Below are 27,228 nucleotides of genomic sequence, written 5' to 3'. Positions count from 1 at the left end.
GTAATCCTACAGATGTCAGTGACTTGGATCATCCCATTTAGATCCTTGCACATAGATCCTTTACAGCAGTGGCTCTCAACCTTTTCAGACTACTGTACCCCTTTCAGGAGTCTGATTTGTCTTGAGTATCCTCAAGTTTCACATCACTTAAAATCTACTTGCTTACAAAATCAGACATAAAAATATGTAAGTGTCACAGCACACAATTACTGAAAAATTGCTTACTTTCTCATTTTTACCATATAATTATAAAATAAATAATTTGGAATATAAATACTGTACTTATATTTCAGTGTATAGTCTATAGAGCAGTATAAACCAGTCACTGTCTTTATGAAATTTTGGTTTGTACTGACTTCACTTGTGCTTTTTATGTAGCCTGTTGTAAAACTAGGCAAATATCTAGATGAGTTGATGTACCCCCTGGAAGACCTCTCCGTACCCCCAGGGGTGCACATACCCCTGGTTGAGAACCACTACTATATGAACAGGAGTTGGGGGTAGGGTAGTCTCCTCCACTGCACTGTCCTTCCTTTCTCCAGACCTCCAGAAAGGCCTCTCTGTGCATCTACCCTGGGAGACAGAGTGGAGTCTGGGGAGCCCATCAGATCTCACAAAGATTCCTCAGAAAAGATAATACAGTCCAGTGCTGTATTACGTTTTTCAGTAGGGCTCAACTGATGGATCCCATAAGCTGGGGATCCCATAAGACTCCAGCCAGGGAAAACCCTGGCAGTGTGGCTTCAGTAGAGTCCGGGGTGAGGAAAGAACTGAACCCAGTGTGGAGACACAGGCCCTCCAAGCAGATGGCTCTGGCCTTTAACAGACCCTACTAGGATCCATCAGGTTTGGACCAAGCCCTGCAACCTCTTCTGTGTGAGGGGGATCCCACCTAAACACAGGTGCAGGGAGATATTCCCCCCCCCCATAGATATTTCCACCCCCAGAACACCTTTCCGTGTGGGTTATGCTGGGAGGTTTTCTTCTTAATGTATGTGCAAAGTGCTTCAGGTGGCACGTGACCAGGATTCATCACCAAATTTGGTCTACTGATTGGATCGCAAAGAGGGGAAGGGATAGAAACAAACAAACGAAGTGATTAGGCTGAGGACTGGCACATGATATGTTCATTCCTTTTAATATACATGTAAAATAGTTCCAAAATGCCCATAGCCACTCTTAGTTTCTCTTGTTTCTCTTTCAACCATTGCTTATTTACAATCTCTATGTATTTTTAACCCTTGCATATACTATTGCTATTATTTGTTTTTATCCTAAACATTTTCCAAATATTTTTTAAAAGTTGCTTATTTTCTATTTTTATTTTTTACATTGTTTTCTTGTCATTTTATATGGGTCTGATCCTGCAAATACTTACAGACTATAGCTTTGATCCTGCAAAAACTTATTCATGGGGTTACATTTACTTATGCACGCAATCCCAGAGACTTCTATGGGTCTACGCATGAGTACAGTTAAATATGTGTGTGTTTGCAGGATTGGGGGTTTAAATCACTGCCAGTAGGATTACACATGGGAGCAAAGTTATTCACTTGAAAAAGTCTTTGCAAGCCCTATTCTATTTTTTGTATTATTTTCTTCTTGTTTTACCAAGCCAGTTTCCAAAATACTATATATTCACCCATTGATTTACATCCACTGAGAGATTATTTAGTATATTATTGTTTTAAAATTATTTTTGGTCTGATGATTATATGAAATTTAGCTATTTTCAGATCCATTTTTTTCCCCTTTCCAGAGATCAAGATTGATTTTGTGCCAAGACAAGGTAAAAACAATGTTCATTATTGGAACATGTGAGTAACATCTGAACAAGTCATCTTGCATGCTTTTCAGTAGCAGAACCTCTTCAATTTTTAACATAACATCTGAGAAATGCCTCCCGTTTCCTGCAAAGCATTCAAACCACGTTGAAAAATATTTTATTTTCTCCACTTTCGCTACAGAACCCCCCAAAATCCATCTGGACTGCATGGGTCAAGCAGCCCCTGACACCATTGTTGTGGTGGCTGGGAACAAACTTAGACTGGACGTTCCCATATCAGGAGACCCAATACCCATGGTCATCTGGCAGAAAGTAAACAAGGTAATGTGTAGTCTGACAGTGTGGCTAAGGCAAACAGGTCATACCAAGGAACTTCTTCTCTTTTTCACATATGATTTGAATTTCCAATTCTTACCTAAAAAACTTTTCCACATCCCTTCAAATGTAGAGTTTCTAAACAAAGAAATTTCTAAAACAGCAGCAAGGCAGCACCTGGTGATTTAGTTGATTTTGCTGTAGTCTTCTTGAACAGTGTTCTTCTTCTAAAGTGTTTATTTTCAGCACGGGGAAAACAAAAGGAAGGCAGTGGATGTGTATGGTAGCCTTTCTGCCCTTCTTTCTCTACTGCACATCAGCATAGTATCTGCATGCCTAGGGAGAGGGCTGCCACCACTAGATTACTGTCTTCTCACATCACAGGAAACAAGTAAGCCAATGTCATCAGCCCTCCCCACCACCTATGCCTCACAGGAAGGAAATGTTCTAGAGTCTCTCCTTTCCCATCCCGAGTTCTTTTGGTCAGTTTGTGAACAAATGGTACTTTCAATATCCTACTGAATGTCTTAGAAGCAGACTCATATATACCAGCAGCCAGTTCTATTGGGCATTCTGCCAATTTAGACTTTGTGAATTTAGAGGATACCTGCTATTTTACTTGGTTGTTGGAGTAACTGCAGGAGGACAAAATAGAGGAGTATAAAGTAATACTGCAGCCAATGGTACTTACTCCTTTTATGGTATTTGCTGAACTTTTTAGACCTTTCAATCTCTCTTCTTTAAGAGTGAAATGCTACTTCTTACTGCCAGATAAATGTTCCTTTTTTCTGTTGATAGCAAAAGGCTGACCTCTTGTGGCAGTCATGTCTGGTAAGAATTTCATTTTGAGACCTGCCTCTAAACATGAATGCAGTAAAGACTCTGCCTCCAGTTCACTCATATTCCCAGCACCCACTCCTAAATAAATCATAATGTTTTCCTTTGCAACCCAGAATTAGGAAATTTCCTTCAGTGACAAGATGGAGAGGGAATTCAATCTTCTGAAATATTATCTTCTGATCATCAGTCCACAGAAAAATCCAGAAAACAGTTCATAGAATAACTTTGCCTCTAAAAACATATGCAGACTTCATTATTATTTAAAATTAAAATTATTAATATTTTCCCACAGAGGAAGCTAAGACCCAAACCAGTCTTACCCCTTCCCCCAGCTCCAGAATGGGCAGCGAAGAGGTCCCATTCCTTCCCCAGGAATAGTAAAGCCCATACAGCCCCACCCTCCCCCCTCAAGCCAAATGAGTTTGTGGAAAAAAATCTTCTGGGAGGGATTACCCAAAAAGTTTTCAAGAACAGAGTAAATCAGCTGCAGCAGGCAACTTTGGATGAGATATAAGTCATGAGTAAATAAGTAAGGAAGACCATGGAGGACCATGAGGACAAGAAATTGAACTCGATGCAAAGGAAGCATGGGGACTAGTGGAGGAAGGGCAGTAGCATAACTTCAGAGTATCTAGTTTGGCTGGTGTTAAAGGGCTGAATTTATTCCTTTCTGTAAAAGATGTTCATAAACCCAATACCCCACTGATACAGAAAGAATACTCTCTATTTTGCACAAATACATAAGCCCACTAACCTACTACTTTCATGGGACAGTAACTGAATCACATCTATCTATGTCATCTGCTGCAGGGATCTCATAAACTTTGGTTTATGAGGCTATGAAACTGGTCTTGCTGATGCTTCCTTTAATTCTATTTCACTCTGGCAATGCATTGACCATTTTGGTTTTTTTAATCAGTTAATTTCCTTCTCATTTTTGTTCATTCATTCTGATCTTCATTTTTGTCACATCTCCCCTGCCAAGCAGCCAACATACCCTGCATAGATCCTTCTTCTCTGTGTCTCAGACACAGCTTGACCAACTCTGCTCAATGAGATCTTTCTGACTCTTCATACAATCATAGAAGGGTAGGACTGGAAGGGACCTCAATACGTCATCTAGTCCAGTCCCCTGCACTCAAGGCAGGATTACGTAATAACTAGACCATTCCTGGCAGGTGTTTGTCTCACCTGTTCTTAAAAACCTCCAATGATGGAGATTCCACAACCTCCCTGGTTAATTTGTTCCAGTGCTTAACTTCCCTGACAGAAAGTTTTTCCTAATGTCCAACCTAAACTGCCCTTGCTGCAATTAAAGCCAATTGCTTCTTGTCCTATCCTCAGAGGTTAACAAGAACATACTTTCAGCCTTCTCCTTGTAACAACCTTTTAATGTTTTTGAAAACTATTATCATGTTCCACCTCAGTCTTCTCCTCTACAGATTAAATAAACCCAATTTTTTCAAGCGTTACTCACAGTCATGTTTTCTAGACATTTAATCATTTTTGTTGGTCTCCTCTGGATTTTCCCCAGTTTGTCATCATCTTTCGTGAAATGTGGCGCCCAGAACTGGACACAATTCTCCAGCTGAGGCCTAATCAGCATGGAGTAGAGTGGAAGAATTACTTCTCATGTTTTGCTTACAACACTACCTGCTAATACATCCCAGAATGATGTTTGGGTTTTTTGCAACATTGTTACACTGGTTTCAGAGTAACAGCCGTGTTAGTCTATATTCGCAAAAAGAAAAGGAGTACTTGTGGCACCTTAGAGACTAACCAATTTATTAGAGCATAAGCTTTCGTGAGCTACAGCTCACTTCATCAGATGCATATCGTGGAAACTGCAGCAGACTTAATATATACACAGAGAATATGAAACAATACCTCCTCCCACCCCACTGTCCTGCTGGTAATAGCTTATCTAAAGTGATCATCAGGTGGGCCATTTCCAGCACAAATCCAGGTTTTCTCACCCTCCACCCCCCACACAAATTCACTCTCCTGCTGGTGATAGCCCATCCAAAGTGACAACTCTTTACACAATGTGCATGACAATCAAGTTGGGCTATTTCCTGCACAAATCCAGGTTTTCTCACATCCCCCCCACCCCCATACACACACAAACTCACTCTCCTGCTGGTAATAGCTCATCCAAACTGACCACTCTTCAAGTTTAAATCCAAGTTAAACCAGAACATCTGGGGGGGGGGGTAGGAAAAAATAAGAGGAAACAGGCTACCTTGCATAATGACTTAGCCACTCCCAGTCTCTATTTAAGCCTAAATTAATAGTATCCAATTTGCAAATGAATTCCAATTCAGCAGTTTCTCGCTGGAGTCTGGATTTGAAGTTTTTTTGTTTTAAGATAGCGACCTTCATGTCTGTGATTGCGTGACCAGAGAGATTGAAGTGTTCTCCGACTGGTTTATGAATGTTATAATTCTTGACATCTGATTTGTGTCCATTTATTCTTTTACGTAGAGACTGTCCAGTTTGACCAATGTACATGGCAGAGGGGCATTGCTGGCACATGATGGCATATATCACATTGGTGGATTGGTCACGCAATCACAGACATGAAGGTCGCTATCTTAAAACAAAAAAACTTCAAATCCAGACTCCAGCGAGAAACTGCTGAATTGGAATTCATTTGCAAATTGGATACTATTAATTTAGGCTTAAATAGAGACTGGGAGTGGCTAAGTCATTATGCAAGGTAGCCTGTTTCCTCTTATTTTTTCCTACCCCCCCCCCCCAGATGTTCTGGTTTAACTTGGATTTAAACTTGAAGAGTGGTCAGTTTGGATGAGCTATTACCAGCAGGAGAGTGAGTTTGTGTGTGTATGGGGGTGGGGGGGATGTGAGAAAACCTGGATTTGTGCAGGAAATAGCCCAACTTGATTGTCATGCACATTGTGTAAAGAGTTGTCACTTTGGATGGGCTATCACCAGCAGGAGAGTGAATTTGTGGGGGGGGGGTGGAGGGTGAGAAAACCTGGATTTGTGCTGGAAATGGCCCACCTGATGATCACTTTAGATAAGCTATTACCAGCAGGACAGTGGGGTGGGAGGAGGTATTGTTTCATATTCTCTGTGTATATATTAAGTCTGCTGCAGTTTCCACGATATGCATCTGATGAAGTGAGCTGTAGCTCACGAAAGCTTATGCTCTAATAAATTGGTTAGTCTCTAAGGTGCCACAAGTACTCCTTTTCTTATTGTTACACTGTTGACTCATATTTAGCTTGTGATCCACTATCAGCTGCAGATTCCTTTCCACAGTACTCCTTTCTAGGCAGTCATTTCCCATTTTGTATTTGTGCAATAGATTGTTCCTTGATAAGTGGAGTACTTTGCATTTGTCCTTATTCAATTTCATCCTATTTACTTCAGACCATTTCTCTAGTTTGTCCAGATAATTTTGAATTTTAATCCTATTCTCCAAAACACTTGCAGTCCCTCCCAGTACTGGTATTGTCCACAAACTTTATAAATGTACTCTACAGCAATTATCTAAATCATTTATGAAGATATTGAGCAGAACTGGACCCAGGACCTATCCCTGAGGGACCCTGCTCAATATGCTCTTCCAGCTTGACTGTGAACTACTGATAAACTACTCTCTGGGAACGGTTTTCCAACCAGTTATGCACCCACCTTATAGTAGCTCCATATAGTTTGCATTTCCCTAGTTTGTTTATGAGAAGGTCATGCAAGACAGTATCAAAAGCTTTATTAAAGTCAAGATATGCCACAACTACTGCTTTCTCTGTATCCACAAGACTTGTTACTGTTAAATTAGGTTGGTTTGACATTAATTTGTTTTTGACAAATCCATGTTGACTTTTACTTATCACCTTATTATATTCTAGGTGTTTGCAAATAGATTGCTTGATTATTTGCTTCATTATCTTTCATGTATTTCTTTGCTCATCTAGAACAGCTGCAATGTGCTAAGCAATGCTGATTCCATGGATTCCCCAGACTCCAGCAGTGATTTAAGTAACGAGAGCAAGGTAAGTTCCTTATTATTTATACAAACCCATTAATATATCTGGTGTATTTACAGGCAAATGGTCCTGCCAAGAGGAGCTTAAAATTTAAAGTATATAGGAACATAGGCATTAACATAATGGATCAGACCACTGTCCATCTAGGGCAGTGTCCTGCCTCACAGTGGCAATTATCAGATGGTTCAGAGGGAAGCACAAGAAACCCCTTAGTGGACACTTATGGAATAACCTGTCTATGGGGCAAGTTTCTTCCTAACCACCATTGTTTAGTGATGGACTTTTGCCCTGAAGCATGAGGGTTTATAACACTTCTAAATATTTTTTGTAAATTCTGTTTTACGTAACTCTGGATATCTAACCCTTTTTTGAGTCTTAGTAAAGATATCTAGTTGAAGAGATTAGTAGGATGCAAGGAGAGATGACAACAGGTGAAGTGATGGGAATGTGAAGGACACAACACAAGATCATGACGTTACCTGTTTTCACATTAAATCCCTTTTATCCTGCATTAATTTTTGTTACATTGGTGTATGTGTGGTAGTCAATCAGAAGAATTATTTTGCTATTTGTATTACATTAGAACTCAGAGGCCTGGGTCAAGATTGGGACCCCATTGTTCTAGGCACTGTACATATACGTAGCTCTTGGACAGTCCCTGTCCAAAGGAGCATAGAGTCTAAAAATACAAGGATGTGACACAGGGAAAAGGAAAAGGATACAACAAAGTGGTGATGGTTATGCTTAGACATGTTAGCACTGATCAAATGGTCAAAGTATTTTTAATTAAGTGTGGGCATCCAAAAGCCCTGAGGATGAGGAGGTGACAGTAACAAAAATGGATGAGGGCTTTGACAAGGGTTTTAGTATTGTGAATAAAAACAAAAGGTCAAAAGTTCAGATCTTAGAAGTGTCAAGGAGGAAGAAGCAACAAGATTTGGACACAGACAAAATGTGTGGGCCAAGGGAGAGAGAGGAGCAGAGGATAATCCCCACGTCACAAGTTTGAGACTTTGAAATGCAATAGGGTCTTTTTAACTACCAATGGGGCTTACAGAGTTTTAAAAACCAATTTCTCCCCAAAGGAGAATGTTCGGAGTTGCTATTGGCTATCCACTGATGTCCTGTTGTTCCTAAAAAATAGAACCTTAAAACAGAAGAGAACTTCACTGATAGCTTTTCAGTGATATTGGTAATGGTCGGTGTCAGAAAGACTTACATGTTGCTGCAGGCTCAGCATGTTTATGCAAACCCCTGTTCCCTTCATTCAGACACAGCATTAGGCTCTTCTGTTTCCACCCTAGATACAAATGACTTCACTTGCTGTTTTCAGTGCCCACAGCTTCTCTCTGAATCTGAAGGTAGAGTTCGTGTAGAGATGCATGAAGACCACTGTATCTTCATCATTGAAGGAGCAGAGAAGCCAGATGAGGGGGTTTATAGAGTTACAGTAAAGAACCCAGCAGGAGAAGATAAGGCTGATATCACAGTAAAGGTTATTGGTAAGTGACTGACAGGAATAACCAGTCTCTGAAAAACTCTTGAGTTCAGTGGGACGGACCTACCCTCATTCCTGTAAACCTGAGAGCAGCTCTGACTCTTGAGTTCAAAGAGGTGAAAAATGACCATATGGGAGGAATATGTTTTATAAAACTTGACAGAAATGTTTTTTCTAACTAGCTTCCCTTGTATTCCCCATCTGGGAGGAGAAAGAATCGTTCCCATTCATAAAAACAAGGCCATATGAATATCCTTCCCTTCCATTTCCCTACATTTTTGAATGTCAGTGATCCAGTCTCTTCTCTCACTGGGGTTTATATGTCTATAGAATGAAATCACTTTTTGCCATTTTGTTGTGTAAGTTTTCAAACAGAAACTGCTTTATTATATGTATGGTAAACAGTTAATGGAATGAAGGGATATGTACATATGGTATAAGATATTAAAAAGGACTGGAATTATTTAGCCTACAAAGGAGAAGAGCTAGAGGGGAGTTTGACTGAAGTACTCTAGATTATGAAGAGTGTTGTGAAAATCAATCAGCTCCTTCTTTATATCCTGGCCTGCATTATAAGAACAAGGGCAAACTGAACAAATTTAGAAGTGATAAAAGGAAATGTTTTTTGCATGCCATATTGTAAACCTTTGTAGTTCATTGCTGTATGAGGTCATCGGGACAAATACTAAGATAGGTTCTTTATATTATTAATTTCTGTTCTTAAATAAGGTAAGATAACATACGTGCAGCCATTGTATTACACATACTAACTAACCTCACTTCCCAATAATGCCTGGCATCCCCTGGCTCTCTCTCCATGATATGAGCATTTCTTGGAGAGCACAAGAAGTTTGGTCTGAATCTGACTATTGTATACATCAGTGCCTAGTCCAATCTGGTATTGAGGACCCCTAGATGTAATCTGGGCAAAGCCACCATTTTCTGCACACAGCAGGCTCTAAATGAGGATAACTCACCAATCCCTGTGAAATACAAGGACTTTGCAAATGTATTTGATAAAAATAATACTGATGCTCTGCCCCTGCACAGGTCCAATGACTGCCCCACAGACCTCCAGCTAGGGGCCAAAATCCCCTTTGTGCAAAATTTATCCCATCAGAACCTCAACTCAGGTTCCTACGGGAGTATCTTGATGAAAATCTGGCAAAAAAATTTATCCATCTGTCTGTGTCCCCCACTGTGGCCCCAATCCTGTTTTGTCACAAAATGGATGGCACCCTGCACCTCTGCGTATACTACTGAACACTGAACAATATAACCATCAAAAATAAATATCCCTTGCCATTGATCAACAAAGAAGTAGAAAGGGTCAGCTCAGCAAAAATTTCCACTAAAGCACCTATCACATGGTCTGGATCCGAGAGGGCGATGAATGGAAAACAGACTTTCATACTTGGTATGGACATTTTGAGTACCTCATGCTGCCTTTTGGTCTCTGTAACACCTCCACCATGTTCCAGCATTTGGTTAATGATATCTTCAGGGAGGTTCTGAACCAGTTTATCATAATCTATCTAGATGACAGTCTTATTTTTTCAGAAAACCAAACCTTGCATCACCAGCATGTCCAGTTGGTACTTGAATGTCTTTGAGCAAATGGCTTATATGGGAAGCCTGAGAAATGTGAATTTGATCACACTGCTGTGGACTTCTTGGGTTATACCATCTCTCCCAGTGGAATAAGTATGGATCCCAAAAAGGTTTCTGCAATTTTGACTTGGGCAACTGCCAAGAGCATCTGTGATATCCAATGCTTTCTAGGATTCACCAGCTTCTACAGATAATTCATCCAAGGATTCTCAAAAGTGGTGTTTCCAGTTACCCAACTGCTACAGAAAAACTCCACTTTCAACTGGACACCAGAAGCCCAACTGGCTTTTGATTGGCTGAAGAAAGCATTTACTTCTGCCCCTGTCTTAGTACACCAAGATGCATCTAAACCGTTTTGTTGTTGAAACAGAGGCTTCCAATTACACATTCAGGGTAGTATTATCTCAGTGATGTGGTCCTCAAATGACCTCCATGCTTGTGCCTTTTATTCTAGGAAATAGACACCTGAGGAACAAAATTACCAAATGTACAATAAGGAATTACTGGCCATCAAGGCTGCATTTCAGGAGTGGCACCACCATCTAGAAGGTGCGCGCTTTCCAGGCAACGTGTTCACAGATCATAAAAACCTGGAACATCTCTGAATGGGCACAGCCCGCAACCAATGTCAAATATGTTGGCCCCTTTTCCTTAGTAGATTTAACTTCGACCTGATCTACCAGCCCGGAACCCAAAATGGTGAACTCAGTGCATTATCCTGCAAGGGGGAGTTCCTAGATAAAGGGGATAATCCTCTTGAACCTGCCACTATATTGAAAGCCCTGCCATTTTGTGAATGTGCTCCAACGTTGATCTTTTGGCCTTGTAAACTCCTCACTGGTCAGTGATCTCCTTTTCAGTGAAATGGATGTCAGCCAATTCTGACCTAAATTTCTCAGTCAAAAACAAGTTACTCTGGTTCAAGGATCGCCTTTATCTCCCTGATGGATCACCCCATCTAGCTGTACTCTGGCTATGCCACAATTCCCTGCTGGCAGGCCATTTTGGGTACTGAAAGACAAAGAAGCTGATCTCTCACAATTTTTGGTGGCCAAAACTATTCTCCTCCATCAAATCTTTACATTGCTTCCAGGGACACATGCAGCTGGATGAAGACCCCCACTGCCAAACTTCTGGGTGTCTGGATCCCACTTCCACCCATATCTCAACCTGGGGCCTTGATATCATAGACTCATAGAAGATTAGGTTGGAAGAGACCTCAGGAGGTCATCTAGTCCAACCTCCTGCTCAAAGCAGGACCAACCCCAACTAAATCATCCCAGCCAGGACTTTGTCAAGCCAGGCCTTAAAAACCTCTAAGGATGGAGATTCCATCACCTCCCTAGGTAACCCATTCCAGTGCTTCACCACCCTCCCAGTGGTGATTAGGATATTTTCCTAATATCCAACCTAGACCGCCCCCACTGCAACTTGAAGCCATTGTTCCTTGTTCTGTCATCTGCCACCACTGAGAACAGCCTACCCCCATCCTCTTTGGAACCCCTCTTGAGGTAGTGGAAGGCTGCTATCCAATTCTCCTCACGCTTTTCTCTTATGCAGACAAAATAAGCCCAGTTCCCTCAGCCTCTCCTCATAAGTCATGTGACCCAGCCCCCTAATCATTTTTGTTGCCCTCTGCTGGACTCTCTCTAATTTGTCCACATCCTTTCTGTAATGGGGGGCCCAAAACTGGATGCAATACTCCAGATGTGGCCTCACCAGTGCCAAATAAAGGGAAATAATCACTTCCTTCAATCTGCTGGCAATGCTCCTACTAATGAAGCCCAATATGCCGTTCGCCTTCTTGGCAACAAGGGCACACTGTTGCCTCACGTCGAGTTCAGGATCCTGACACAGGGAAGAAAGGAGAGCAGCAGACTACGGACTTTGACTCCAACAGGGAACTGATGGGCAGGATCCCCTGGGAAGCTAATCATAGAATATCAGGGTTGGAAGGGACCTCAGGAGGTCATCTAGTCCAACCCCCTGCTCAAAGCAGGACCAATCCCCAACTAAATAATCCCAGCTAGGGCTTTGTCAAGCCTGACCTTCAAAACTTCTAAGGAAGGAGATTCCACCACCTCCCAAGATAAGGCATTCCAGTGTTTCACCACCCTCCTAGTGAAAAAGCTTTTCCTAATATCCAACCTAAACCTCCCCCACTGCAACTTGAGACCATTACTCCTTGTTCTGTCATCTGCTACCACTGAGAACAGTCTAGATCCATCCTCTTTGGAACCCCCTTTCAGTTGAAAGCAGCTATCAAATCCCCCCTCATTCTTCTCTTCTGCAGACTAAACAATCCCAGTTCCCTCAGCCTCTCCTCATAAGTCATGTGTTCCAGTCCCCTAATCATTTTTGTTGCCCTCCACTGGACGTTTTTCAATTTTTCCACATCCTTCTTGTAGTGTGGGGCCCAAAACTGGACACAGTACTCCAGATGAGGCCTCACCAATGTCGAATAAAGGGGAACGATCACGTCTCTCGATCTGCTGGCAATGCCCCTACTTATACAGCCCAAAATGCCATTGGACTTCTTGGCAACAAGGGCACACTGTTGACTCATATCCAGCTTCTCGTCCACTGTAACCCCTAGGTCCTTTTCTGCAGAACTGCTGCCTAGCCATTCGGTCCCTAGTCTGTAGCAGTGCATTGGATTCTTCTGTCCTAAGTGCAGGACTCTGCATTTGTCCTTGTTGAACCTCATCAGATTTCTTTTGGCCCAATTCTCTAATTTGTCTAGGGCCCTCTGTATCCTATCCCTACCCTCCGGCGTATCTACCTCTCCTACCAGTTTAGTGCCACCTGCAAACTTGCTGAGGGTGCAATCCACACCATCCTCCAGATCATTTATGAAGATATTGAACAAAACCGGCCCGAGGACCGACCCTTGGGGCACTCCACTTGATACAAGCTGCCAACTAGACATGGAGCCATTGATCACTACCCGCTGAGCCCGACAATCTAGCCAACTTTCTATCCATCTTATAGTCCATTCATCCAGTCCATACTTCTTTAACTTACTGGCAAGAATACTGTGGGAGACCGTGTCAAAGGTTTTGCTAAAGTCAAGGAACAACACGTCCACCGCTTTCCCCTCATTCACAGAGCCAGTTATCTCGTCATAGAAGGCAATTAGATTAGTCAGGCATGACTTGCCCTTGGTGAATCCATGCTGACTGTTCCTGATCACTTTCCTCTCCTCTAAGTGCTTCAGAATTAATTCCTTGAGGACCTGCTTCATGATTTTTCCAGGGACTGAGGTGAGGCTGAATGGCCTGTAGTTCCCAGGATCCTCCTTCTTCTCTTTTTTAAGGATGGGCACTACATTAGCCTTTTTCCAGTCATCCGGGACTTCCCCCGATCGCTATGAGTTTTCAAAGATAATGGCCAATGGCTCTGCAGTCACATCCGCCAACTCCTTTAGCACTCTTGGATGCAGCGCATCCGGCCCCATGGACTTGTGCTTGTCCAGGTTTTCTAAATAGTCCCGAACCACTTCCTTCTCCACAGAGGGCTGATCACCTCCTCCCCATGCTGTGTTGCCCAGTGCAGTAGTCTGGGAGCTGACCTTGTTCGTGAAGACAGAGGCAAAAAAAGCATTGAGTACATTAGCTTTTTCCACATCCTCTGTCACTAGGTTGCCTCCCTCATTCAGTAAGGGGCCCACACTTTCCTTGACTTTCTTCTTGTTGCTAACATACCTGAAGAAACCCTTCTTGTTACTCTTAATATCTCTTGCTAGCTGCAACTCCAGGTGTGATTTGGCCTTCCTGATTTCACTCCCGCATGCCCGAGCAATATTTTTATACTCTTCCCTGGTCATTTATCCAATCTTCCACTTCTTGTAAGCTGCTTTTTTGTGTTTAAGATCAGCAGGATTTCACTCTTAAGCCAAGCTGGTCGCCTGCCATATTTACTATTCTTTCTACACATCGGGATGGTTTGTCCCTGTAACCTCAATAAGGATTCTTTAAAATACAGCCAGCTCTCCTGGACTCCTTTCCCCCTCATGTTATTCTCCCAGGGGATCCTGCCCATCAGTTCCCTGAGGGAGTCAAAGTCTGCTTTTCTGAAGTCCAGGATCCATATTCTGCTGCTCTCCTTTCTTCCTTTTGTCAGGATCCTGAACTCGACCATCTCATGGTCACTGCTGCCCAGGTGGCCACCCACTTCTACTTCTCCAATTCTTCTCTGTTTGTGAGGAGCAGGTCAAGAGGAGCACGGCCCCCAGTTGGTTCCTCCAGCACTTGCACCAGGAAGTTATCCCCAACACTCTCCAAAAACTTCCCGGATTGTCTGAGCACTGCTCTCCCAGGAAATGTCAGGGTGATTGAAGTCCCCTCCGAGAACAGGTCTTGTGATCTGGAAACTTCTGTTAGTTGTCCAAAGAAAGCCTCATCTACCTCATCCTTCTGGTCTGGTGGTCCACAGCTAACACCCACCACGACATCACCCTTGTTGCTCTCACCTCTAAACTTAAACCAAAAACTCTCAACAGGCTTCTCTCCGGTTTCATACTGGAGCTCTGAGCAATCATACTGCTCTCTTACATACAGAGCAACTCCTCCACCTTTTCTCCCCGGCCTGTCCTTCCTGAACAGTGTCTACCCATCCATGACAGTGTGTCAGTCATGTGAGTTACCCCACCAAGTCTCTGTTATTGCAATCATATCACAGTTCCTTGACTGTGTCAGGACTTCCAATTCTTCCTGTTTGTTTCCCAGGCTTCTTGCGTTTGTGTACAGCAGGGGCAGGCAAACTTTTTGGCCTGAGGGCCACATCGGGTTTCTGAAATTGTATGGAGGGCCGGCTAGGGGAGGCTGTGCCTCCCCAAACAGCCAGGCATGGCCCAGCCCCCGCCCCCTATCCAAACCCCCTGCTTCTTGCCCCCTGATGGCCCCCCCAGGACTCCTGCCTCATCCAACCCCTCCTGTTCCCTGACGGCTCCCCGGGGACCCCTGCCGCATCCACCCACACCTGCTCTCAGGCCCCTGAACGCCCCTGGGCCCCCCGGCCCCTAACTGCCCCCCTCGCTGCCCCATACAACCCCCTCCTCTCCTTTCTGACTGCCCCCCTGGGACCCCTGACCCAGCCAACCACCCCTTCTCCCTGACCACCCCCAGACTCCTCGCCCCTAACTGCCCCCACACCTAACTCCCCCCTGACCCCATTCAACCCCCCCTTTCCTTCCTGACTCCCCCCCCCCAGGACCCTTGCCCCATCCACTCCCCCTGCTCTCTGTCTCCTGACCATCCCATCCAACCCCTCCTCTCCTTCCTGACTGTCCCCCCCGGGACCCCGTCCCCATTCAACCCCTGTTCCCTGCCCTCTGACTGCCCCGACCCCTATCCACGCCCCTGACCACTCCCTGGAACTCCCCTGCCCTCTATCCAACCCCCCCTTCCACCCCCTTACCGTGCTTCCTGAAGCACCAGTGGCTGGCAGCTGCGCCACGCTGCGCAGCACAGAGCACCACGTCAGACCGGGGCTCTGCAGGACCGCTGCCCAGAGCATTGCGCCGTGCAGTGGCGTGGCTCCGGGGGAGTGGGGACAGCCTCCCAGGCCAGGAGCTCAGGGGCCAGGCAGGATGGTCCTGCGGGCCGGATGTGGCCCTGGGGCTGTAGTTTGCCCACCTCTGGTGTACAGGCACCTAAGATAACTAGCTGATTGCCCTACTTTCTCAGTATGAATCAGGAGGCTTCCCCTGTTGCACCCTCCTCTTTGTGTTTCCTTCTGGTATCGCACTTCCCCACTTACCTCAGAGCTTAGGTCACCATCTCCTGGCAAACCTAGTTTAAAGCCCTCCTCACTAGGTTAGCAAGCCTGCCTGCGAAGATGCTCTTTGTTAGGTGGATACCATCTCTTCCTAGCAATCGTTCTTCCTGGAACAACATCCTATGGTCGAAGAATCCAAAACCTTCTCTCCAACACCACCTGTGCAACCATGCATTTACCTCCACAATTCGATGGTCCCTACCTGGGCCTTTTCTTTCAACAGGGGGGATGTACGAGAACATGACTTGCGTCTCAGACTCCTTTATCCTTCTTCCCAGAGCCACGTAGTCTGCAGTGACCTGCTTAAGGTCATTCTTGGCAGTATCATTGGTGTCCACAAGGAGAAGTAGGAAGGGGTAGCAGTTAAATCAATAAATAGATTTAATCACTTAGGGCTGCACTTCTTCCCCACTTCTTAGGGCTGCACAGCTATACTGATCATTGTCAACCTCCACGCCAAAATGGTGCACTTTTTGCCTTGTCAGAAGATCCCAACTGCACAAGCAATGGCTAACTTATTTTTCAACCACATCTTCAAGCTCCATGGGTTATCAACTGAGATTACATCCAACTGTGGGCCACAATTTGTCTCCCATTTTTGGAGAGAATTGTTCAAACTCCTGGAAGTCACCCTACACATTTCCTCTGCCTACCACCCCCAGATGGATGGACAAACAGAACGGATAAGCGAAATTCTAGAAAAATGTCTTCACTGCTTCATCAACATGACTGGATCAGGCTCTTGCCTTTTGCCAAGTTTGCTTACAATAACTCCGATCACAAATCAATCTGCCAAAGTCCCTTCTGTTTCAGTTATTGCTTCCAGTCCTGATTTCATCCATCTGTACCGCCAACCTCCCATGAGACCCTGCGGCCTCCAATTTGGTTGAACATCTCCACCGCATTCAAGAGGAATTAAAATCACACAAACTCAGCCAAAGAGGACTACAAACAATACACTGACCTCCATCGACAGGATATGTCTCTCAGCTCAGCACTTGGACACCTCCCGACCCTCAAGGAAACTAAACCACTGTTATCTTGGCTCATTCCAGATCATTCAACAGATTAACCTCATGACCTTCAAGCTCCAGCTACCACGTACCATGAATGGATACATCCAGTATTCCACGTTTTCTTGTTAAAAATATGTGGATAACTTATTTCCTAGATACACACAACCACCTCCACTCCCAATCTCAATTCAGGAGCAGAAAGGATATGCAGTGGCACAGAATTCCCCCAGGAGTAGCAAGAGGCAACCTCTCTCTGCAACAGCTCCCTCTGCCTGCCAAATTATGGAACAACAATGATGCATCTCAGGAATGCACCTATTCTGCAGGCCAGAGGAAACATGTTATGACTGCAGCCGTCAAAACCTTGGTGGGCTGTGTGAGCAGATTATACAGAGGACTATGCAGCTAAAATTTTGTATTTCACAAAGATGTATCTATATATGTGTAGATTAAGAAATATGAATAATCAAACATAATTTAAAGTAAAAGCAACCTAACCTAGAAGCATCAAAGAGCAGGGCACAGTTTGGACTGAGGTAATGACTTATACTGTATCTGGTGCTTAGATGCTACAGATCTAGATCTGCGCATTAAAAATACCATAGGACAGACAGACAGTGTCTTCAAAATGAAGGAGGAGAGATCTCTCACTAGGTTTGATTGGTTGTGCGGATATCCTTGAGATATATAATGTGGAAAAATGCTCAACAAAAATGTTTAGTAACATAGCTGATGGCAAGGGTAATAATTTTGACACTCCTTCTCTCATACAATCTTCAGACGTTCCTGATCCTCCAGAAGCTCCCAAGATCATCAATGTTGGAGAGGATTACTGCACAGTGCAGTGGCAACCCCCTAAATATGATGGAGGCCAACCAATACTAGGTAAGAGTTGCTAAAAAGACAGAGTCCTCCGCAGACTCATCTATACCAGTTACTGGCCCTTTAAAATGAGACCTGGGGCCTTTATCAGCATATTCATACAGAAATCAGATATGCTGACTCTTAAAACTGAGAGATGCACACAACTCATTCTCAAGCTATCGGAATCCTGGCCCTTTAATCTTGGGGGCATAATGCCTTGTATCTGCCCCATCTAAATCAGAGACACGTTTACTGACAGACTTAAGTCTGTGTTTGGACAAGGGCACAAATGGGAATGTCTAGTGTCAAGGCAGAAGGGAACTAAAGTCAGACATTCCCATTCCACACTCTGAAACTTTGCTGAAGTCTATATGGTCTGGACTTGCTTGAGTTTCCTGGTTTCAGCACAGTACACCCTTTATGAAGCCCCATGAGAAGCACTGTAGCTATGGATGATCTACTATATTCCTCCCTTTTAACTCCTCATACTATATTCTAGGAGAGTAGAGTTTGTATTAGATCTTTGTTTTTTCCCAAAAGAAAGGAGTAACTTCTATAGGAGTCACTGGTACCCTGTGCAGGAATAATAGGACCTGCGAAGTGTCCACTCCAGCCACCAAGGAGTTAATAGCTTAAACTATTAGACGTGAAGAAACACACCAGCAGTTGCCATGTTGCTGTTATCAAAAGCTCACAAAATAGTTTGAAAAGGTCACACCAATGCATCCTATGAAGTGAGCTGTAGCTCACGAAAGCTTATGCTCAAATAAATTCGTTAGTCTCTAAGGTGTCACAAGTACTCCTGTTCTTTTTGCGAATACAGACTAACATGGCTGCTACTCTGAAACCAATGGTTCAGTTATGTGGAGCTGCTTTCAGTTGGGTCAGGTCATTTAAGTATTGTTTTCAATCCCTAATTAAAGTTTTAGCTAATATCATGTCAAGGATTTTGCTATCAGCAAAACTAGAACAAAAACTGCAAACACTATGTTTAGTGACAGTTAAGGTTGCAGCAGAATTCACTCTTTTCATTGAAACCCTTAAAAGTATGAAAATAAGAAGTTAAGGGGAAAGATTTGTGCATTCCCTTCCATTTTCATATTGCCCACAACATTATCTTTGATGCATTCCAAAACTCCATAAGGCTTTCATGTCCATCTCCAATAGATAACAAAAAGCAATACAACTTCATTAAACTTACACTCGCTAGCACAAAATCTTAAGTAACCTCATATGCTTTTATATCAATAGATCAGCACGTTTGACTGTCATGCTTTCCATGTGTTTGGAAAGTTATTCTGCCTTAACACTGTAGACGTCACTGATACTACTATCACTGTAGTTTTTGTTTACTAATTTCCTAGGTTTTTATGGTTTTGATGTACAACAGTGGATAGCTTCCCACAGTCAGGTGAGAAATGGAGCAGAACGTGCCTGGGAATCAGAGGGAGAAACTGTGTTGCTGAAGCTGCTCCTGACTACATTGATACTCCTGAAGAGTGAGAGAGACTGAGGTGTACATCAGAAAATTATTTGTTTTATCCCCATTGAGAAGTTTTTAATATTTTATCCCCTTTTAAAAGTTACTGAAAGTAAGTACACCATGAGAAACCCTCCATGTTTAGAACTGATTACATAATCTATCAGCTGGAAGGAACCTCCGTGAAGAAGTCTGTGTCATCACTCGCTTCTAAAACCCTCCAAAGTCTTGCCTGGACTTCTGAAAATTGGATACAGCCAGCAGCAGCTGCAGGGTGTGTGTGTCTATATTACACTATGCAGTGTAGTCGTAGCTGCTTCGGTCCCAGGATATTAGAGAGACAAGGCGGGTGATGGAATATGTTTTATTGGACCAACTTCTATTGGTGAGCGAGACAAGTTTTCGAGCCACACAGAGCTCTTCTTCAGGTCTGGCATTACACTAGCAGTTTTATCTATATGGATCTCCCATCCCCGCCAGTATGAAGCATGCCACTCAGCTTGCCAAAATGCCCATGTGAAACACCTGCTGGTATGATGGCTGCCATCTTGGCCAACAATAGGGAGTGAATCAGTGACCTCCAGAGGTAAAAACATGAGTCTTTACACCTTATGCTAAAGAGCCAGCCTCTCAAGCTGAGACCTGTCATAGACTCAGCCTCTGTAGATTAAAAACAAAGCGGGGGAGACCCTCTGACAGCAGGAATCTGGGCTGAAGGGGGAGCCGCAGCCTGTCCTGCTCTGACAGAGTAGGAGTCTGGGCTGAGAGCCAGAGCCACAGCACACCCTGCTCTGACAAGCAGAGACCGGGCTGACAGCTGGAGCCCACCTGGAGATGACAAGGGGAACCGCAGCCTGCCCTACCTGCTTTGCCAGTGGGAACCACAGCCGCAAGGGGCACTGCAGGGCTCTTCACTAGTCCCATGAAGGGTGATCTTAGCAACTGCGAAACATCAAACATCTGTTGCATGTTTTTTTCCCCCAAGAACTTAAAAACATTATCAGCAAGAAACAGCGAGAAACAGCTTATATGAGAAATGGATCATTTTGTGACAAAGGGACAAAAGTGTACAACACAAGCCAAAGTGAGGGCAGAAGTGGAAGTTCCAGCAAAACGTAGAAGACAAAAATACGACAAAGCTTATTTCAAACTGGGCTTTACATGGTGCTGGTCCAGCGATGCACCAAGGCCTCAAGGTGTTGTAGGCGGCGATATACTGGTAAATGACAATATGTGGCCCTGCAAGCTATGCATCTCATTACCAGGACAAAAAAAAGTTGTTGAAGTCTAAGCACTGTTAACATAAACGCTACTGAGGCTTCTTACCATGTGGCTTTGTGCATTGCCAGAGCTGGTAAGCTGCACAACGTAGGTGAGAAACTACTACTTCCAGCTGCAAAGGATATGTGTGGTGATGATAAAAGAGAAAGCAGCATCACAGCTAGACGTAATCCCACTTTCTAATGACACAGTTTCACACCGTATTGCGGAGATGGCCACTAATATAAAAGAGCAGCTCCTAAAAAGTATTTGTCAGAGCCCATATTATTCAATTCAGATAGAGGAGTCTACAGATATATCAAATGCTACACAGCTACTGGTTATTGGTGGTTATCTGAGTTTCATGAATTAATACACTGGGTACCTAAAGCCCTCATTCCTTTTTTATCCACCTACCTATGCTAGTCAGGCTTCTCACTATTAACTGCAATGAAAACAAAGTATGGCTTCCGGCTTTCTGTTGAAGATGACTTATGTCTCTTCCTTTCTACACTGCAACCCTGAATTCCACTACTTTGTACAGCAAGGAAACAAACACACCCCTTCCACTGATAAGATAGGGCTGATTGATATTATACTGAATTAATATATCATTATTTGGTGTCATGTTTCCTAAAATGTTTGTGAAGTTTTATTTTAGCTGCTTCCATTTGTACTGTTTTTGAACTTAAAATTAATACTTCTGAAACTCCTACTGATCTATAATTGATCAAATCTTTACATTTTTATTATTTTTTGCAACATATAGGATTTTCAGTTTGTTATACTGTTTTACTAAACTATGGGGAGGCGTAGTATTTTTTTCATAGCTCACCGAGTCTAACTATGTCAAATTTTGAGAACCCTGCTATTTAGGATAACCCAAGCTGATTTAGTCACTCTGAAAGGTAGTGTGTTGCTGTGGATAAGACTGGGATTTATCATGTTAGGGTATGTCTACACCGTGCCAACTGGCTTGTGCTATGGGGCTGTTTAATTGCTGTGCAGATGTTCGGGCTCAGGTTGCAGCTGAGCTCTGAGACACTCCCACTTTGTAGGGTCCTAAAGAGAGGGCCCCACCTGGAGCCTGAGCATCTATACCGCAATTAAACAGCCCCTTAGTCTGAGCACTATGAGTTTGAGTTTGGCCAGCCACAGGTTTTTCATTGCAATGTAGACATAGCCTAACATGACAAACCCCAATCTTATCCATGGCACCACACAGAATGACTAAAATCAGTTTGGGTTGTCCTATCTCTACAGGATAAACCATGACCCTCTCCGAAAGCCAGGGATAGAATCCAGGATTGCTGATCACCAGTATTCTACTACTGACTAGTGTACCTATCCTTAGAGACCTGAGTTATGAGCCTAAGGTGGCCTTGCATAAGATCTCTGCTAACGTATTTTTAAAATGGCGGGGAGTCTTCAGCAGCGATTCCCTAACCATCTTCTAATTTGGGGTTTATGGGGTTAGTCAACAATAAGGGTATTGAATTGCATTGGAATTTAAACAAAAGTAGGAAGAGGTGAGATTTTAATTATTGGTCTTGTCTTTCCAAGACCAGGAAGTTTTCCTGTACACTACATGGGTATTTACTAAATCTCTCTCACTCATGTGTTTCTTTGTCTCCAGGAGTGAGTGACAGCGCTCAAGCCAAAACAGATTTATCATCAAATTAATTCAGCAGGTTCATCTTGGAGCTAATATTTACTACAATTACTAAAAAGTTATAAAATCCTCTACAGACAAAAGCTACCAATTTATGATTGATAGTCTAGCACATATAGGGCAACAACGTGGACAAAGAACAAGTCCCAGAGTGTGTCAGATTTCTTGGAGAAGCAGACAAAAAATGAGCAAACCAGTGAAAAATTGCCAAAGGGGGTGATTTTTAAATTCTTCTTATTCTCTCTGTATCAATTCATTTTTTTAAAAAAACACCATGAAAAATTCAAACAGTGCTCAAAATTTATAATGCAACCTTAGCTAAAGTGCAACCAGTGCATAATAAACAACTGAAGATTTTAATGGGAAAAGTTGACAGTGGTGTTAGGCTGTCTTGAGTAGCTCGTAGGTGTGAGTGCCAACCTCAGGGCAGACTGTCAAAAAACAGGGCACAAACCCCAAACTAGTTGTGAGTTCTATACTTAGATTTCACCAACCAAATAATAAGTGTGAACTCCTCAAGCACTACAGCAGCCTGAACATGGAGTCTCAGATAGTCCCCTTCAGTACTCCAGTCTATTTTACCACCCAAGCAAACCTGCCTTTGTGACAGATGGTCCCTTATACCAAAAATCACAACAGTGTTCAGGTTACTCCCAATCCCAAAGGACCAGACACTTATCCCAGTTCAGTTGCACCTTAGACCTCACACCAATGATAACATTTGTAGCCAATCCTATAATTAACTAAAGATTTATTAACTAAGAAATAAGAGAGTTATTTACAAGGTTAAAGAAGGTAAACATACACACACAAATTAGTTACAGTCTTAGGTTCCAAAATGTATTAGAAGGTGCTGTGATATGCAAGCTTTCTATGTCCTGTAGAGCTAACCAAGGCTAAGCAGATTGGGGATCCCTTGCTTATGCTTAGAAACTACTGCCCTCTCTAAATTCCAAGCAGTATAATGATACAGGGATTCTCATTCCCTTCCCCCATAGTTCAAACTGATGGGACAAGTATTTGCGCCTGTCTCCTCTTCATGGGAGTGTGTGGGACTATCAACAAAATCTTTGTACTTTGATGTTTTACAATGGCTCCTTTGGTTTCAATGGGCCTTCCTGTGTGCGAGACCAGCACATCACATTAATTTAAGATTCTTTCCCATTTGGTGAAATTTCCCATTTCTCATCTGTCATTGTTCCATGAGGCCTAGGGGCCTTGGCATAAGCTGGCATCTGTCTCCCAGCGTCAGAAGTGAAAAATGTCAGGGGAAGTCATAATAATAGGATGTCACTCAAACCAAACTAGAATGATAATATTTGTTCTTTTAAATTATCTTCCATGCAAGAATCTCAATGCATTTCATATACAAAGTATGTGGGAAGATTCATATAGTTTAAGGCCAGAAGGGACCTTAGTCAGAGGTCATTAATTTTCACCCTGTTACCCCTACATTGAGACCAGTAACATGCATTTAATAAAGCATAACTTGTGTTTGGTGAAAGCACAACTTCCAGAAAGTTATCCAGTCTTAATTTGAACACAAGAGATGGAGACTTTACCACTTTCCTTGGTAATTTGTTCCAATAGTTAATTATTCTCACTGTTAAAATTTTTTGCCTAACTTCTAATTTGAATTTATCTGGCTTCAGCTTTCAGCCACTAGTTCTTGTTATGCCTTTTTCCACTACATTAAATAACCATTTAGTGCTTGATATTTTGTCACTATGAAAGTACTTATATGCTTCAGAGTAGCAGACGTGTTAGTCTGTATTTGCAAAAAGAAAAGGAGTACATGTGGCACCTTAGAGACTAACAAATTTATCTGAGCATAAGCTTTCATGAGCTACAGCTCACTTCATCGGATGCATTCAGTGGAACAGAAACATCCCTATTCAATGACTCCCCCTCATTGATAACTACTTTTTCAGATCTGTCAGCTAGCCAGTTCTTAATCCATTTAACATCTATTGATATTGCATAATACTAATTTTTTAATCAGGATGTAGTATGGTACTCAGCCAAACACCTTACAGAAGTCTAAATATATTAGATCTATGCAGTTACCTTTTTCAGCTGAACTTTTAATTTAATTTTTTAATTAATCTCTTTTAATTTTAATTTAAAAAATTAAATCAGATTGTTTGACAAAACCTATTTTCCACAAAACCATTTTGATTGGCATTAATTATATTCCTATCCTTTAACTCTTTACCAGTTGAATCCTGTATCAGCTTATCCAGTATTTTGCCCAGGACTGATTTCAGGCTAACCTGCCTAAAGCTAGCCAGGTCATCCTGCTTGCCCTTTTGAATAGTGGAATAACATTAACACACTTCCATTCTTCTAAAATTTCCCTAGTATTCCAAGATTTATTAAAAATTAACACCACCAGGCCACAGATCTCCTCAGCCAACTCTTTTAGGACTCTTGATGAAAGTTATCCAGGTCTAATGAATTAAAAATGTTTATTCCCTACTAAATGTTGCCTAACATCCTACTCTGTACTAATGGGCTGGAAAGTACTTCATCATTCTCATATGATATGAGTACATCATCCAAATATAGAAAAGAAATGTTTACTGAACATTTCTGTCTTTCCAGCATCATTATTAACAAATTTACTATCTCTATCTGGTAATGGGCCTACACTATTTCAAATCTTTACCTTCACATGAGGCGCTCATGCCTTAATTGGTTCAGTGATTAATGAAGAATACTTGTTCCCAAGCCATGTAATGGGTCTAGAGAGGGCAGATAGGAACTCTACACTTTCTCAACTTTGTTTACTATTTTTACATACTATACATAATAGAATACTATTATTGTATAGCATCGAGAGTGTGCTAGGTGCTTAACAACAGACATAGAAAGGCGTCCGCAGCTCCAGAAGAGCTACAATTTAAATTTCCAATGTGATCAAACAAATCAAGATGTCAAATAGTAGAGGGGGAACAGAGCATGGAAGGTGGAGAGCAACAGCAATTTAGTTATGTGTACATCCTGGCGATTCATTTACAATTATATTTCTCTCTCTCTTTTGTTTTAAAGAGGTTTCTTATTGCCTTTTATTTGCTTACTTGCCACTCTCTCTGGCTTAGGACAATTTGACTGAAAAGGGAAATATAGTAATAGAAATGGTAAATTCCAGCAATGTGGGTTTCCTTCCTTCCACTGTTGTTTCTGTTGAGAAGGATGGTGTCATCATATTCCTTCTCAAAAGCTTAGGCAAATTTCAGGTCTTAGAACAGAGAAATCAAATCTGATGACAAGAACTAACGGCAGTGTAGAGTGGCTACTACTGGGCCCAGCAAGACTCTGGAGCACAGGAGACAGATAGTACTGGATCCCACCTAGATCCCCAGAGAAGAGGCTCTGAAGTGCAAACTCAGGAGCGTTGGGCCTGGATTGGGCCCCTCCATATAGTCAGAAGGATGGTTTTCCTTTTCCTTCAGAAAATTATGCTGTCTCAGCCACTTCTAATTCTTGTACATCACAGAAATTTTTTTCATTCATAGGATACATCTTAGAGAGGAAAAAGAAGAAGAGCTACCGGTGGATGCGGCTGAACTTTGACCTTTTGAAGGAGCTGTCATATGAAGCCAAGCGAATGATTGAAGGTGTTGTTTATGAGATGCGGCTTTATGCTGTGAATTCCATTGGCATGTCCCGGCCTAGCCCCGCCTCACAGCCCTTCATGCCAATTGGTGAGTTTCATCACATGGTACTGTATCTCTCTGACCTCAAAGAAACAGATAAATGAACTCTCACTTTCTCATTCCACCATCTCTAAAAAGAAAAAATGTTTACTTTTTTGAGACAGCTAACTAGTCATTTGATATTTTCTCTCCCTTCCATACTTCTTACCCTTTTTTCTTTAGAGAGACAATGTGGGTGAGGTAATATCTTTCTCGGGCCAACTTCTATTGGTGAGAGAGAGAGAGACAAATTTTCAAGCTTACATAGAGCTCTTCTTCAGGTCAAACCTTTTTTCTTTGTCATTTTTCTCTTCTCTTTCCCCCATTCCCTTCCTTGGGGAGCACAGAGATTCTAGTTTCATGAAATTGCTGATGAATTTCTAGCTGTTATAATTAGAAGTGTGAGAGCCAAGGCCGGGTCTGGAGAGGAGAGGGAACTAATTAATAGCATTTTCCCAGCCCCTCTCAGCTTCCCCTATTCCCTTATGGGTGCAAATATCATAGTATCCCTCCTCCTTTAATCCTAGCCCCTTCCAGAGCTACAAGGCTAGTTGATTAAGAAAATATCCGAGGAATTATTTTCTATAAATAATTCCTCTCAACCCAGCAGTACAGTGTCTTCAGCAGTCCCTGAGCTGGGAGCAAACTGTGTGAGCCTCCAGGAAGCCAGCCATTGAGGGCTTTAGAAACAGCAGTAACAAGAATACCAATAGCTGGAGTCTGAAATGACTAAAGTGGCCCAATCTGCAGACTGTAGCCAGGGGGAACAGTCTTCTGAAGGAGACAGTGTGAAAGCAAAAGGCCATTGCAAGGGGCCAGGAGGGCAGGATGAACTGCAAGAAGGGTCTGTTAACTCTGGACTTCAGTCACCCAACAGTTGGGCTACGGAGACAGAAGGGAAGCAACAAGAGCCATCAAGAGGAGCTACTGAACAAAAAGGTCCAAAGTTTTCATGGAACAGGCAGAGATTTACTAGATTAGGGATAAAGCCTGAGCCCATTGCTTCAGAGAATAGTATTTGGGTTTGCAGTATGTTTTGTATGGTCATGTGTGCTGCTAATTACCTTTTCCTCTTGTGTATGGTGCCCAATCTTTATCTCATTTTGAAAATGAAGGCTGTTGATGAAATGCAGCAACAGCAAGGAACTGGTTAAAATCTGATTTTTTTAATAGCAGTAATAAACTACAATGCTAATAATATAATCTAAATCTATTAACAGTGTACTAAACTGTACTGAGCTTACAGCATAATTGATATATTTAAAGCAATATTTAAAATGTTTAAAATATTTCAAAGCTGTTCAGTTTATGATATATACATATTTGGTATGGCAAAAATAATTTATTTAAAATGTGTTCTGCCATACCATATAACTTAAGTGAATGAGCCACTGTAT

General features: G+C 42.6%; 1 protein-coding gene across 1 annotated transcript in view; it reads left to right on the top strand.

The window, feature by feature from the left end:
• Positions 1 to 27,228, top strand: part of MYBPC3 (myosin binding protein C3) — a 139,420-nt gene that overhangs the window by 66,318 nt on the left and 45,874 nt on the right. The window contains exons 18-23 of the mRNA XM_084631960.1: positions 1,760 to 1,789; positions 1,968 to 2,107; positions 6,883 to 6,960; positions 8,288 to 8,456; positions 17,638 to 17,742; positions 25,652 to 25,840. Of these exons, the coding sequence (XP_084488086.1) occupies positions 1,760 to 1,789; positions 1,968 to 2,107; positions 6,883 to 6,960; positions 8,288 to 8,456; positions 17,638 to 17,742; positions 25,652 to 25,840 (711 nt within the window). The remainder of the gene's footprint in view (positions 1 to 1,759; positions 1,790 to 1,967; positions 2,108 to 6,882; positions 6,961 to 8,287; positions 8,457 to 17,637; positions 17,743 to 25,651; positions 25,841 to 27,228) is intronic.

This window comes from Lepidochelys olivacea (genome assembly GCF_965140295.1).
Source record: "Lepidochelys olivacea isolate rLepOli2 genome assembly, chromosome: 6".
Taxonomy (NCBI): Eukaryota; Metazoa; Chordata; order Testudines; family Cheloniidae; genus Lepidochelys; species Lepidochelys olivacea.
Note: the sequence above shows the minus strand (reverse complement) of the source record. Positions and strands in the feature narration are given on the sequence as shown.